At 53.6% G+C, this 14,323-nt stretch overlaps 1 protein-coding gene across 7 annotated transcripts in view; it reads right to left on the bottom strand.

Moving 5' to 3' along the window:
• Positions 1–14,323, bottom strand: part of IFT140 (intraflagellar transport 140) — a 99,045-nt gene that overhangs the window by 44,919 nt on the left and 39,803 nt on the right. For 6 of the 7 annotated variants that reach the window (XM_055364902.2, XM_004056950.5, XM_055364900.2 and 3 more), the window contains 5 exons: positions 11,840–11,957; positions 9,791–9,921; positions 7,623–7,788; positions 5,613–5,744; positions 1,561–1,760 (listed from right to left, as the gene is read on the bottom strand). In XM_055364902.2, coding sequence (XP_055220877.2) covers positions 1,561–1,760; positions 5,613–5,744; positions 7,623–7,788; positions 9,791–9,921; positions 11,840–11,957 — 747 coding nt within the window. The remainder of the gene's footprint in view (positions 1–1,560; positions 1,761–5,612; positions 5,745–7,622; positions 7,789–9,790; positions 9,922–11,839; positions 11,958–14,323) is intronic. The other variant, XM_055364901.2, reaches the window with a different exon arrangement.

Consider the following 14,323-nt stretch of genomic DNA (forward strand, 5'->3'; position numbering starts at 1 on the left):
TGGTGCCTGGCCTGGCACCTCCTCTGCCTGGGTGCGGCACTGCCTGGCCTCATGCCCTGCTGGCATCGGCCGGAAGGAGAAACTGCTGTGACGTGTACGGACGGGACCGGGCCATCAGGCCACCCGCTGCTAATATAAATCTTTAGTTTGGCTGCTTCTGGCCTTCTAGCGAGTTGAGGGGATCAGTTTGGATTTTGAGGCCCGTATTGCTCCAGGAATTGGTCTTCAACTGCTAAAGACTGGAAAGCATTTACGGACTGACTGTCTATGACACACTCAGTACACAGCGTAGAAATACCAGATTCACCTCCACAGTACACACTAGCAGGGATAGTTGACTTTCATCTTCCCCTGCTCAACTTTTTTATGACAAGGAATTTTTATTTTTTATGACAAGGAATTTTTAAACCAGAGCAGGCTGAAAATAATTGTTTTTTGTTTTGTTTTGTTTTCTTTTGGACAGAGTCTCACTCTGTCACCCAGGCTGGAGTGCAGTGGCGTGATCTTGGCTCACGGCAACCTCCACCTCCCGGGTTCAAGCAATTCTCCCACCTCAGCCTTCTGAGTAGCTGGGACTTCAGGAACGCACCACGACTGCCTGGCTAGTTTTTGTACTTTTAGTAGAGATGGGGGGGGGGGGGTTCTCCATGTTGGTCAGGCTGGTCTCGAACTCCCGACCTCAGGTGATCCATCCACCTCAGCCTCCCAAAGTGCTGGGATTAAAGGCGTGAGCCACCGTGCCCGGCCACACTGAAGGTTTAAACTGGCCACAGGGTCAATTATGGTCTGCGACTACCTTTATATTAAGTCAAAGTAATCCAGAGGGGCCGGGCGGTGCTGCTCAGCCTGTCTGGTGCATGTGCAAACCGGAAAGAGCTCATCTGCACAGCTAGTGTGGAAGGCCCGGCACGGGGAATGAAGGATTGGCCATGCTGCTTCAGAAGGACAACAGTGGGCCGGGGTCCTGCACCCTCTCGGACACCTGTGTGACAGGCATCATCACTGCACGTTGAGGGAGGGCTTGCTCCAGGCAACCTAAGGCCACACCCTCCTTTTACCTCTTTAGTTTCATTCTTCGATTTTCTACCCTTTGGACATTAAAATCTGTGAAATGCTCTTGTGAAGATGAAAGAATTTCTAGATTCTCTCAGGAATGGAGAAGAAGGTGCTTGCAGACAGCCCTTGATTGACACCCTCTTTTAGAGCATTTTTAATTGTGTTTCCACCTGGTTGTTTTTAGTGTTTACTTGTCCAAACTTCTGTTTAGGAGCAATTATTCCCAGAGGGATGGGTATTATAGATGTTTAGGAACGGCAGAACTTTCCACTAGGAAGCAGCTAAACAGCCCGAGAGGCTCCCAGCACCACAGAGGCTGAGAGCTTCCCACGTGGCACCTGCAAGCTGGGCAGCATTTCATCGAGTGGGAAGACCATGAAATACACCATGACGCAGTCATGAGGAGTCAAATATTTCAACAGGCGAACCAAGAAGGAAAACGGAGAAAGGAAAGAGCTGTGAGCACGCGCTATCTCCCGACATCCCAGTGGTCGGGATCCTCACCTTTTGATGAGCTTGATGGATTTGAAGGCTTCGTCCATGTCTCCTATGGTGACAAAGAAGCTGAAGTGGAGCATGGCGTCCCGGGTGGCCTTGTCGCAGTCCTCCAGCCCCACAAAGTCTCGCAGGGGTCTCCTGGACACCATCTGAGGGATGTGGTGGCACCCAGGCTCCACCTCGTCTTCTCTGTCTGCTTCTTCGGGCTAAATGACAAAGGACCCATGTGTTTGTTAATTCATATGTAGAGCTGAAGCCCTCACCCAGATCTCGTCCTCTAGATTTAGCTCCATTATGGGGGAGAAATCCCTCTGCAGACAGACACAGATATTTAGCAACAGGCCCAGTCCCTGCCAGATGCCCTGAAAACTTTTAGGGTCACTGGCAATGGTCAGAGCTTTTGGCTCTGGCTTCAGATAATGGGTAAGCAAAGGCTGCCCGTGCATGAATTTGTTTTTTAAACTCTCTTAAAATTAAGTAACAGGAGCATGATTTCAGGTAGAATTTTCCAAAACAATAACCTGGACTGGCTGTGTACCCTCTACGGGAATTTTTCAGGAGAGCCCTCAGCCTGGGCAGTGAGGCCCCGCATGGCACAGGGAGGGACACGGCTGTGGGCCCAGTGTGGGAGCACACTGCTATGGCTTGCTGGAGGCCCATCCTCACCTGAGCATCTTCTTACACCCAGTTCCTGGAAATCGGTGCTCCCGAGGGACCACTGCCCCTCCACAAGCCCCTCCAACTGCTTGCCTCGTCTTTAATCATGGGTCCCTTCCTCCGTGGGGCAGGGGCTCTGCACGCTCTCTCTGGGCTCTAGCCCTGCCCCTCATCTGGATCCCGTTTCTCTGAGAGCACACGCACTCCCCCGTGTGAAACGGATCACGACGCAGCCTTCTGGGGTCAGGCTTCCCTGGTCTTGTATCTGCTATTCTGTGACTTCCCAAAGGGTGACTCCAGCCACCTGCCTCCCCAGCTGCGCTCCCATCAGCTCACTGCTCCTGCAGAAGCTGACTTGCAGCCCCGATGAGTAGGCCTCATGGGCGAGACGGCACTTGGCCTGGGTCTCAAAGAAATCTGGGGGATTTGTCAGACCCAGTTGTGATGGGGAGGCCCTTCTTGGCACAGTGCAGAGCATAAGCAAAGGCCCCGAGGCCCTGCAGAGAGGCGATGGAGTGGAGGGCCTGAGGATGGATGTGACTGGGGCCCATCTGCAGGGTGCTGAGTGCTGAAGGGTTTGGACTGCTTCTGCATTGAGTGGAAACTGTCAGAAAACGTACACGCACAAAAACAACAGGGAATTCCTGCCTGCTCTGGTTTAATAAACTGCAAGGAAGCGCCCTGACCTCTGATAACAATGTCAGCTTGGTGTGGACAGAATGGGTACCCAGTTCGCTGTGTGAATGGGAATTCTCATCATTCACCACGTCCTGCTCACAGCTCTGTGAGGGAGGGACTGTCTATCCCACGTCACAGCTGACCAGTCACACGGTGCAGAGGCAGGGTCCTAAGAGCTGCTGGACCCGGATCCACCCTCATATCTCGGAGAAACTAGGCCGAGCCGTTTGAAAATGTGAACAAGGGCAGCGTTAACGGACAAAAGACGTCATGGCTAGTCCTCACTAGACTTGAACGGCTGAGTTACGAAAACTCCCTCTATTGCAAATGTAGGTAAACTAAGTACTTCCTGTGTCCCACACAGCAGAGGAAAGAGCTGCTGTGTCACATGTCCCAGCCATGACCACAGCTGGCTCCTGATGAGCTTTGCTAGGTGAGAGGCATCCTGCTCAAATAAAGAGAGCTGACACTGAGTGTCTCAGGCTTCCAATAGACCTCGGTAAAGCGAACATGCAAGGTAAGCAGAAAGTATCGGTGCACAGACACTTGTACTGAAAATAAGGGAGGAAAAGGATCTCAGGAAAACAACCCGGTGAAGCAAATGACACACGACCTCAGCGTCTGTACTTACGACTGCGTCATACACGCCTGCTCTCTGGAACAACAACTATGAGGAGTGGACGCATGCGGGAAGGTGAGAAACGAGAGAGAAAAGAACAGATGCATGAGTGTGTGCAAGACACAAACGCCACCATGCAAAATTAATGGGGAAAAACTCAACAGAAATAATGTAAAACATTGTTAATGCTTTGAGTTCTGAAATAAAAGAGAAATTGAAGCACATAAGAAACGTAAAGCCAGCATGAAATTCGGAGGAATGCCAATCTGGTGACACTTGTCTATTAAAATACGGGAATTAAGGAAACACGCATTGACAGAGCAGGGAGCCCTTGATTTGGTGAATCACACGATGCTTTCCCAGTCTTCATGAAGCCAGACTGCCTCCACCGCAGGGACCAGTGTGACGCATAAACCAGCACCATGCCGGCCTCTGCTGGCTGTGCAGCCTGGCTCTACATGGTGACCAGGAACACGGCCGCCAACTGCACCCAGGTTCGCGTTTGTGTGAATGCTGTTAATTCATCACCGCACACAAGGTTCCAGCAGAGCCCGAGGACCAGAGGCCAGCACACACCTGGTCACGTCATTGTCACAAGTTAGGCAGTGCCCCACCCTACCACCACCGTGTCCTTTATGCCAGGTCCCATGAAGGTGAATGCCAGCTCACGGGTGTGTGTGGAGCCGGTGCGCCCGCGGTCCACCGTGGTGGCTGCTGGTGCAGTAGCATCTGTGTTGGCTTCCGTGGCCATGCAGGGCTGCCTGTCCTTCCCCTTCTCGGAATGTCCCTCTGGGGTCTACGCTCCCTCTGTCCCAGTTTAAATGCTCCCTCGACCCACCTTGGGTTATAAAAGTAACACAGGCTTACTGAAGAAAATTAGAAAAATACAGAGTTCATTCTTAACATTGATAAGCCACTGCATGTGGAAATTCAAAAGCAATCCAGGTCCAAGTCTACACGGTTTAGTCCTTCCTCTGATTTGACAGTAAACAGGAAGAGGCAGGGAAGACTCTGTGCGTGTTGTTTGCTGACGGAGTGTGTAACAGGAGAGAAGCTTCCATGTTTCACAGAAATAAAAGCAGCAGCAGCTGGTGGCATCCTAGGTCCCGAAAGGTGGAAGCTGGTGGCCCCCTGCCTCCCGCCTGCAGAACCCCTGTGGGGTTCACAGGCCGGCGCCAGCTGGGATGTGAGTCTGAGCCTTAGGTCAGCCAGGCTCCTCTCTGAAAAATCCCCACACGTGACTCGGGATGCTCCCAGAGGCTGAGAACAACAGGTCAGTGAAGTGAGGGGAGCAGCTCTTTCAGAGCCAGGCACTCCACCGGGTCTCAGAATGCTCGTGGGGCACACATGGGCTGCTGTTCTGCAGAGAAGCTGCAGATCCTTTGATCAGCACGCCCTCTCAGAAGCAGAGAATGACTGTTTCAGGTCCAAAAGGGACCTTGGAGACATGGGGACCAAGTCGCAGAGAAGTAAATAACTTGTTCAAAAGAACCTACTGGGGTGTGTGTACTGATGACGATCCCATTCTCTCAGTAATTTAAAAACACGTCCATGCATGAGTCACACACGGACGGGCGTCCAAAAGCCAGAACCCTACTGAAAGGAGCCACCAGCCTGCCCACAGTGGCTGCCTCCAGGCTGGGATTATGGAGATTTGTACTGTTTGGGTCTTTACTTCATTCTTTGTAGTTCCTAAGATCCCTACAGTGAATATAGAAATGCGTAATTTTAAGAAGGCAGCTAGAATTTTAGAAAGACAGAAAAGCTAAAAAGGTGTTCAGCATTCAGGGAAAAGGCAAGGGGGAAGGGTGCAGAGTCCTGAGTCCTGCCCGAGAGCTCCTTCACCCGGAGACAGCACTCATTAGCACGAGTTCTCTCTATCCTGAGAGCAAAACCACTTCCAATTCTCCCCAGACAGACCGCAGTGTTTGCTGGAATTTCAGGTGACAAGTGAGACTGGATGGCTGACGCTGTCTACGGAGAGGGAAGCCCGGCAGAGCCACGAGGGCTAACTCACATTTCAGCTCCGTGGGATGCTTGCAAGAGCCCAGCCAGGCAAGGGGACAGATGAGAAGACACCTGTGCGGATGTCGTGGCTTCGTACCTTTCTTGTGAAGTAGTAATAAGGCACTTCCATCCCCAGGAGACTGTGGGAGGCGGCAGGCCGGGGGAAGCTCTCATGAAGCAGGAAGCCGTGCTCTTCGGAAATGAAGAAGGACAGGATCAAAACATCTGCCTGGGAGAGAAAGAAAAGTACTGTTCTGTTTTTTTTTTAACTTACATAAATTTCTGGGGTATGAGTGCCATTTTGCTACACACACTGCGTCACGGTGGGGTCGTTGCTACACACTGCGTCATGGTGGGGTCGGGTGCTTTGCTTTGATTACACCACCTTTTATCTGCTCCACTTGGGGAAAACCAACACGCCTACTGGAAGGACGCACCTCATCCAGCTTGCGACCACTGGACTCTCCCAAGTGACTGATTTTCTTGCAGCAAAGGCTCATCATTCCCACCCTGAATTGGTGACTGCAACTCAAAAGAGCTTTCATGGTTTAAAAGTTCTCCCTCTTTGGCGGCTTTACTCTGATTTGAAAATCAACAGTAGCAGGCCGGGCACAGTGGCTCACGCCTGTAATCCCAGCACTTTGGGAGGCTGAGGTGGGTGGATCACGAGGTCAGGAGTTTGAGACCAGCCTGGTCAACGTGATGAAACCTCATCTCTACTAAAAATACAAAAATTAGCCAGGCGTGGTGGTAGGCACCTGTAGTCCCAGCTACTCGGTAGTCTGAGGCAGGAGGATCGCTTGAACCCGGGAGGCAGAGGTTGCAGTGAGCCGAGATCATGCCAGTGCACTCCAGCCTGGGTGACAGAGCAGGACTCCGTCTCAAAAAAAAAGAAGAAAAAAAAATCAACAGTGGCACCACCAACAAAGAGCCCCGACCCTGCTTTCAAGGAACAGGGAACACGCAGCACAGGAACCACATGCTCTGCGGGTCCGTTGCACAGAAGCAGAACAAGCAACACCAGGACATGCGCCCATACCTGCAGCTGCTCTGGACAGGAAACCAGAAGAGGTGAAGGGAAGGCAAAGCCTTTCCTTGCTACCTGGTGTGAGTTCAGACAAGGGCGCATCATCACAGAGCAGACAAAGAGCCCTAGGATCAAACTGCCAGGAGACGGCCCTACCTCCCTGCCACGTCTTCATCTTCCCCGGGTGCCAGCCCGCCCATCCTCCCGACTGCCTGGGTCATCCCCACAGCCTGTATCTTGAAGTGGCGCCTCGGGCTGTGTCTTCCCCTCCCCGCTCTGGTGGTGGAGATGCCACCTGGACGTGTCCTCCCGGCTCAGCGCCTGAGAACCAAGGGTGGATCTGCTTCTGAACTCAGGGTATCAACACTGACTGCAGATAACTTTTTTTTTTCTTTTGAGACGGAGTCTCACTCTGTCGCCCAGGCTGGAGGGCAGTGGCGCGATCCCAGCTCACTCCGCCCGGGAGGCGGAGGTTGCAGTGAGCTGAGATTACACCACTGCACTCCAACCTGGGCGACAGAGAGAGACTCAGAAAACAAACAAAACAAACAAACAAAAGATTTCTTTCCTAGAGAGAGAATCACATGTAGCAGTTGAGACAAGAGAACCAAAAAAATGCCATTCAGGTCAGACCAGACAGTAAGTGTGGAGCTGGCCCATGGGCATAAACCTCAAAGAGGAGACACCACACACCGTGGCTTTTCTGTATAGCTCAAAACAGACCTAGCAATGGCAAATCCATAGAGGTGGCATTGAGGTTACAGTGACGCTGCCGTCAGTGGGAGCTGTGAGGCAGATGCTCTACTCCACGTGAATGAATTTTCAGGACCCCTTTCCCAGACCCCCTGCTAGGAAGATTTTTTTTATTAATTCCTATTATTATTCTTTTTTAGAGACGAGGGTCTCAATATATTGCCCAGGCTGGTCTCGAACTCCTGGACTCAAGCGTTCCCTCCCGCCTTGGCCTCCCACAGTGCTGGGATCACAGGCGTGAGCCACCGTGCCCAGCCCACGAAGATCTTCAGTCTGTCAAATGGCCACTGAGTGTGTCTAAACTCAAATACAACAGGCAGAGCGCACCCCAGGGCCAGCGCGCCCATCTTGGGGCTGCCCGTTTGCAGACTGAGGCTGGGAGCGTGGCGTCTCCTGCACGGCTTCGCATACAAACAGCCGGGGCTCGCTCTGGTCCCAGAAGTGGTTCACGGGAACATAATTTTTCAGTCCCTCATCCACAAAGAGGTGGCTCCTAAAAGACAAAGGAAGACCCGTTTCAACCCCAGGGTGGGCACTCCTGCTACCAGTCTCCCTCCCACACACATTCCCGAGGCCTCCAGGTGCTGTCCCAGACCATGGTGTCCACGCGCTCAGCTCTGGGAGAACCTTTGGGGTCTTACTGCCATGCGCCCTACTGGAACGTGTTCTCAGATTTTAACAACTGGGCTAAGGGTCCGAGCAAAGCCCAGTTTGAAAGAACCACAGAAAGATGACGCTTTGATTCTGGAGGCCTTATGGGGGCCCAGAAGAATCCCCAAAGCAAAAGGGACCCTTTTCCTTTTCCAGGACCAGCAGGCCAACCTCGAGGTGGGATGGCACCCCCTGCTGGGCGGGGTCGAGGCTTTGGCTCTGTGGTCATGCCGGGTTCCTTGTCCCCACCGGTCCCTGTGCCGTGCTGCCCCTTGGACCCAGGTCCCTCCCATCTCTAAAGTTCTATGTTGGATGGGTCCAGAACTCAACAAAATGCTGTGGGGAAACACAATGATGTGCCGGCAGACGACACACAAGGTTTCAAGGGAGAGCAGGTGCCCAAGGTGAGGAGGCCTATGACCCTCATTTGCCGCCCCCAGGGTGTCACAAACCCAGGCTGCAGAGTGGGACCCTGCCGGGCAGCACGACCCATGGCTGCTGAAGAAGGACAGGACACGGTGCTGCAGGACATGAAGATCCCCTAGTAAGCCGCTGCACCCAGCAATGGAGGTGCCCTCACAGCCACGTTCGGCACCAGTGCAGAGCAGAGCAGAAAGCAGGGCAGAGGGGCGAGTGCCATGCTCCAGACAAGGCGGCTCTGAGGCCCAGAGAGCCCGGGGACACAAGCTGGTTCCTGTGAGGTGAGACCGGCCTGGTACGGGACGGGAACGGACAGAAGGAAGGGGGCAAGATTCGAATGCAGAAAGGAACTCAGAGGCTCCCACAGCTCCCAGGGGAAGCCACGCACGGCAGGCGCAGAGTCAAGAGGGAAAAGCATGAATGAAAAGACATTTTGGTATGAGAAACGCTGCAGACCTGGGTGACGGGCAATGGGGACTAGAGGAAGGGTTCGAGGAGCGGCCCGAGAACAGTGGCAGCAGGGGGAGAGCTGGCACTTGGCCGAGTCAGGCATCATTGTCTGAGGTGGGAGAATGGGGCCTGCACTCGGTGAGCTGTGAAGATGGAGAGTTCCACAGGAAGTCACCGGCAGAGGGATGAAATGAGGCCACCAGGTGAAAGAAGGTTCCAGAACTGGATCTGAGGCGGAAGGTGTGTGGGAGAGGCAGGGGGAATCCAGGGGGGCTGGACAGAAGGGGTGTGTCTGATGGTGGTCAAGTAATGGAGGAGGGAAAAAAAAAGAGAGAAAACCACCCCCGAGCCCAGCCTTGTAACTGCTCTGCTCCTCTGTGAGCATATGCAGGCCCCAGGGTGCCCGTCCTGCTTTCCTGCCCTGCAGGCCTGGCTCACGCAGGCTGGGTGGGCTCAGCTCCGTGGCCCACTTTGCTTTTGTGCCTCACTTTGTGCAGAATCAACCATGAACTGTGAGTGAACTATCATCAGCACTCAAAGTTCTCCAAACGCCCATTCAGCCACAGAAGGAACTCCAGATATAGTGAAGACAGACGATTGTTCTCCCTAGAAGTACATTCTTTAAACAGGCAAATGCCCCCCAACATCAGGGACGCGGATGAGTCTGAGGTCACCACATTTCTCTCCCTGCAGTGACTCATGGGCCACTTCTACAGATTCCCGGCCAGAACCCTTCCAGAAGTTCCAGTTTCCACTCAGCTAACTCCAGAACCTTCCACCTGAAGGACAGAGACTAAGAACTCAAATCTACCCACTGCCAGAGTGTGCTTCTGTTTTCCTCTTTCTTTTTCCTACTGGTGCCTGCTGGGGCCTTTTGAAGGCTGGCGCATTAACTTAGCAACAACACGCCCAGAAGCTGAGAAGTAACTGAACATCATTTTTTCCAACAAAATCCTCCTGAACCACAATCTTACTTATTAGTCTCTTGCTCATTAAAGGACAGCGTCTCTCCCCGATCAATTTGTCCAGTCTTGAAGTCAAAGACGGTCACTGTGTCCATTTCAACATCGTAGAAGCAGATTTTGGAATCAGGGCTGTTGTCAGCCTAGGAGAAGAGAAAACCAGAAAGCTCACGGCGCCTGCCCAGACCAGAGGGTTTGTGGGCTATGCTAGGGGGCTGACACAGCACATGTCAAGAGAAACACACCCAGTGTCACCAAGTCCACAGGCCACTCAGCTTCCAAGGACTAGCATGCTTTCAATATTCATAATTTGTTGGTTTCGGTGTTTTTTGAGACAGGGTCTCGCTCTGTTGCCCAGGATGGAGTGCAGTGGTGCGATCTTAGCTCAATGCAGCCTCCGCCTCCCGGGCTCAGGTGATCCTCCCACCTCAGCCTCCCTAGCAGCTGGGATTGCAGGTGCGGGATAACCGTTCTCAGCTGAAACTCCTTTATTACAGCTGAACTTTTACACTGTTTCCTTCTGCCATGGTCAAGTAGGCCCCTTCTGCCAGCCCCTGCCTCCTCCCAGCCCCGTGTTCTCCCCCATGGCACCTCCGGGACCCTGTGCTTTCTCTCTCTTTTGGGTCTTCCCGTCAGTGTTAACCCCTTAGAATGCACCCTCGACCTTTTTGAGGCTCCTGGCTGCCTCCTTCTCCCAGTGGCCCCACCTCCCTGGCGGCACCTGCTCACCTGGCTTCCCAGGCCCCATCTGGGTTCTCAGGGTCACAGTGGCCACTGTTTTTCCTCCTTGGGGACATCCTCTCGCCTGTCCCTTGAGCTCCGCCTGCAGCCCTGGCCCTCCCTTCTGACCAGGTGTGGGACTGCCCACTGGCTGCCTCCCAGGCACCTGCCCTTCTGCTCATCCACCTTTACAGCAAACATCTCCTCACCCAGTTTCCTTTCCCACCTGGCTGCAAAGGTTAGAAACGACTTCTGCAGCCCTGTCCTGCCCTACCCCTCGGCCAGTCCATCGTCAAGCCCCACTGCGGCTGCTCGAGCCCTCCAGTGGCTGCCACGGGGACCAAGTAGGCATCTGCACCCACCGACCCCTTGATCCATCTTCTAGAAAGAACCCTCTAGAAAGATGATATTGACATTATCCTCATCCTTCTGCCCTGAGGTGAAAGTCCCACCTGCGTCAGCCTTGGCCCTGCCCTTCACCACGAGTGCAGACCCTCGATGAGGACAGGCTTTGCCAATGCTGGCCTCTGCCCTCTGCTGTCCCCACCAGTCCTCACCTGCTCACTCTCGCCCCAACCTTGGCTGGGCCGTCACCCCCTCAGCAGGCCTGGCCCGAGCTCCACAGCAGCGTAATGCTGTGCAGTTCCACACCCTCCAAGCACACATGCCTCCTTCCCTGCTCATCCACAGGCAGTGGGCGGGGTCCTTGTGCTCACCTGAGCACCTCTGTGTCCGTGGTGCCTAGCAAAGCGTCTGGCCCATGGCAGGAGATCAGTCACGGCCCTTGAATGAGCGAATGAACAAGGGAACCGGCACCAGCGGAAGGGAAGGAACCAGGGAAGGAACCAACCGGCTCCAAACAGCGCTGCCATGCCCTGCCACCCCTGCCAGACCCTTCCATGTGGCTGCCGCCGGCCCTCTGCACACCGACATCACCCTGCCTCTCTGAGTGGGACGCCTGAGGGCTCTCCAACAGTCCTGTGCCTCCTCGCGTGCCAAAGAAAACTGAGTGGGATGAAGAAGGCAGGGATGAAGAGGAAGCGAGCAACTCTCCGACAAGGAATCGACTGTTTCGATGAAGGAGGAGTTGGAGAAAGGCAGGGGACAGAAGATGGCAGGTCGGGGAGGAACAGAGGCTGGGTGAGGACCATGCTGGGGAGGTTCCCGGAGAAGGTGGGAGGGAGAGACCCGGGGAGAGGAGGGGAAGGAGAGTGGGGCTGAACAGAACACAGGACAGGAAGACTTGCACAGGAGGAGAGAGGCACGAGCAGGCAGGAGGCCTGGCCTGGGAGGACAGAGGTGAGGAGGCGGAGTGGGCGAGTGGACGAGGGGTGGCCTCACCTTGCTGGGGAGGATGCTGATGGTGCTCCCGCTGCTGCTGCACCGCAGAGAAGCGATGCCCCCCACCCCAGGGACCAGCTCCGCCAGGCTCCTGCAGCTACAGTGCGCTTTGGCCTCTCTGCAGGGAGGAAGACGGACCTCAGTGCCCGCCAGAGGCCCAGTTCCCAATTCTCCGCCCACCCTGAAACCTCTGTTCACCGGATGAGTGCTGCACAGCTCTTAGGCTGCTTCTCACCCTGGGTGGCGCGTGTGCATCATGAGGTGGGGCAAACGCAAAACACAGGGTGAGTTCTTCCACCTCAGGTACTCTTGCGAACAAAGACGAATATGAGTGCTTCGTCCCCTTCCTCTTGTTCAAGTACCTTATTAAAAATGCTGTTCTAGGCCAGGCGTGGTGGCTCACACCTGTAATCCCAGCACTTTGGGAGGGTGAGGCAGGCAGATTACTTGAGGGTTGAACCCAGCAGGCGGAGGTTGCAGTGAACCGAGATCATGCCACTACACTCCAGCCTGGGCGACAGAGTGAGACTCCATCTCAAAAACAAAAAACGAAAAAAAACAAAACAACGCTGCTGTACGCCGTTCTATACCTGGAGTTTGTGCCTTATGCTCTGTTTCCGCGATTTTTCATAGCACGTGGGGACTGCTTCATCGCCCGCTGTGACAGCTGCACAGTTTCCCGTCATAGGGACACACTGAGCTATTTAACTCGTCCCCTGCCAGTGACATTTAGCTGTTTCTAGTTTGTTGCTGACATAATCAATACAAAGTATGTAGTGGTAGCTTGTTTTTTTTTTTTTTTTGAGACGGAGTCTCGCTCTGTCGTCCAGGCTGGAGTGCAGTGGCGCCATCTTGGCTCACGGCAAGCTCCCCTCCCGGGTTCACGCCATTCTCCGGCCTCAGCCTCCCCAGTAGCTGGGACTACAGGCGCCCGCCACCGCGCCCGGCTAATTTATTTTTGTATTTTTAGTAGAGACGGGGTTTCACCGTGTTAGCCAAGATGGTCTCGATCTCCTTGACCTCGTGATCCGCCCGCCTCAGCCTCCCAAAGTGCTGGGATTACAGGCGTGAGCCACCACGCTTGGCCGTGGAATTCTTTTCTATGGGACATCTGTCTCTTCTCCCCTATTTATTGACTTACTCATAGCATTCGGACTCACACATAGTCATTTTTTTACTTTGGTATATAATTCAAGCTTCTTTCCTTCCTTCCTCCCTCCCTCTTCCCTTCCCTCCCCTCCCCTCCCTTCCCTTCTCTCCTTCCTTCTTTCCTTCCTCCCTCCCTCCCTTCCTTCCCTTCCTTTTTCTTTCTTTCTTTCTCTCTTTTTGTCTTTTCCCTCCACTCCTCTTCCTCCCCTCCCCTTCCTTTTCTCTCTCCCTCTCTCTCTCTGAGACAGGGTCTCTCGCTCTGTCGCCCAGGCTGTAGTACAGTGGTGTGATCTTGGCTCACTGCAGCCTTGACCTCCTGGGCTCAAGTGATCCTCCTGCCTCAGCCACCTGAGTAACTGGTACTACAGATGCAAGCCACCATGCCTGGCTAATTTTTTTTTTTTTAGAAATTGGGTTTCACCATGCTGCCAAGGTTGGTCTTGAACTCCTGGGCCTAAGCAATCCACCTCTCTTGGCCTCCCAATGTGCTGGGACTTGCAGGATGAAATGGGCCACCCAGAAAAAAAAAAAAATAATAAATAAATAAAATGCTGGGACTACAGGCATGAGCCACCGCATCTGGCCTGCTTTATTTATTCTGTTGCTCCAATTATTCCAGCTTTGGCTATTAGGACCTCTTTTGGTGGGTTCTGTGTCTCTGTGACCCCCACCCTGCCATCTTTATGAGGTTTTTTGGTTTGCTTTGTTTTTAGCACTTCCTCACTTTCGGGCAGCACAGATGCTGCCAGCTCATTTGTACATTTCCTGTCCTGGTCCTAGAGTCAGCATCTCTCCAAGGATCCATAGCTCCTTTATTGGAGGATGGTGGTAGAAACCAAGGTCTGGGCACCAGGTGTGCCTGCTGGGACAGGGTTGTTGCTTCTAGGTCCTCTCAGCTGACACAGCGAGGAAATATGTGTGTACCAACGGGTACATTGATACAGACCTACGATTCTGTGTATGGAGTCATCACTACCTACATGAAGCCAGGGATTTGTTCATGCTGACACCTCTACCTCTAATCCACTCTCCCAGGGCTTATTCTAGTCCCTCCACTTGCTAATCTGTAACTCCCACTCCCACCACGCGATGCCAGGCTCCTGCCATCTACCCTCCATTTGCTCAGCTGTCCAATTCCAGTGCACACGCATCACAGGATCAGCATTGCTCATCCCAACCCCTGTGGGGAGCAGAATTCTCCACTAGAGAGCCGAGCTCCTGTGCAGTTCCTTCGGCCTAAGTGCTCGCCAGGGCCTCCCCTCACTCCCAGAGCCACTTAGGTCAGCACTTTCCCCCCACACCCTTTAGTGAAGCTGTTTCATACATTTGGTAACA

This window comes from Gorilla gorilla, chromosome 18 (genome assembly GCF_029281585.2).
Source record: "Gorilla gorilla gorilla isolate KB3781 chromosome 18, NHGRI_mGorGor1-v2.1_pri, whole genome shotgun sequence".
NCBI classification, from domain to species: Eukaryota; Metazoa; Chordata; class Mammalia; order Primates; family Hominidae; genus Gorilla; species Gorilla gorilla.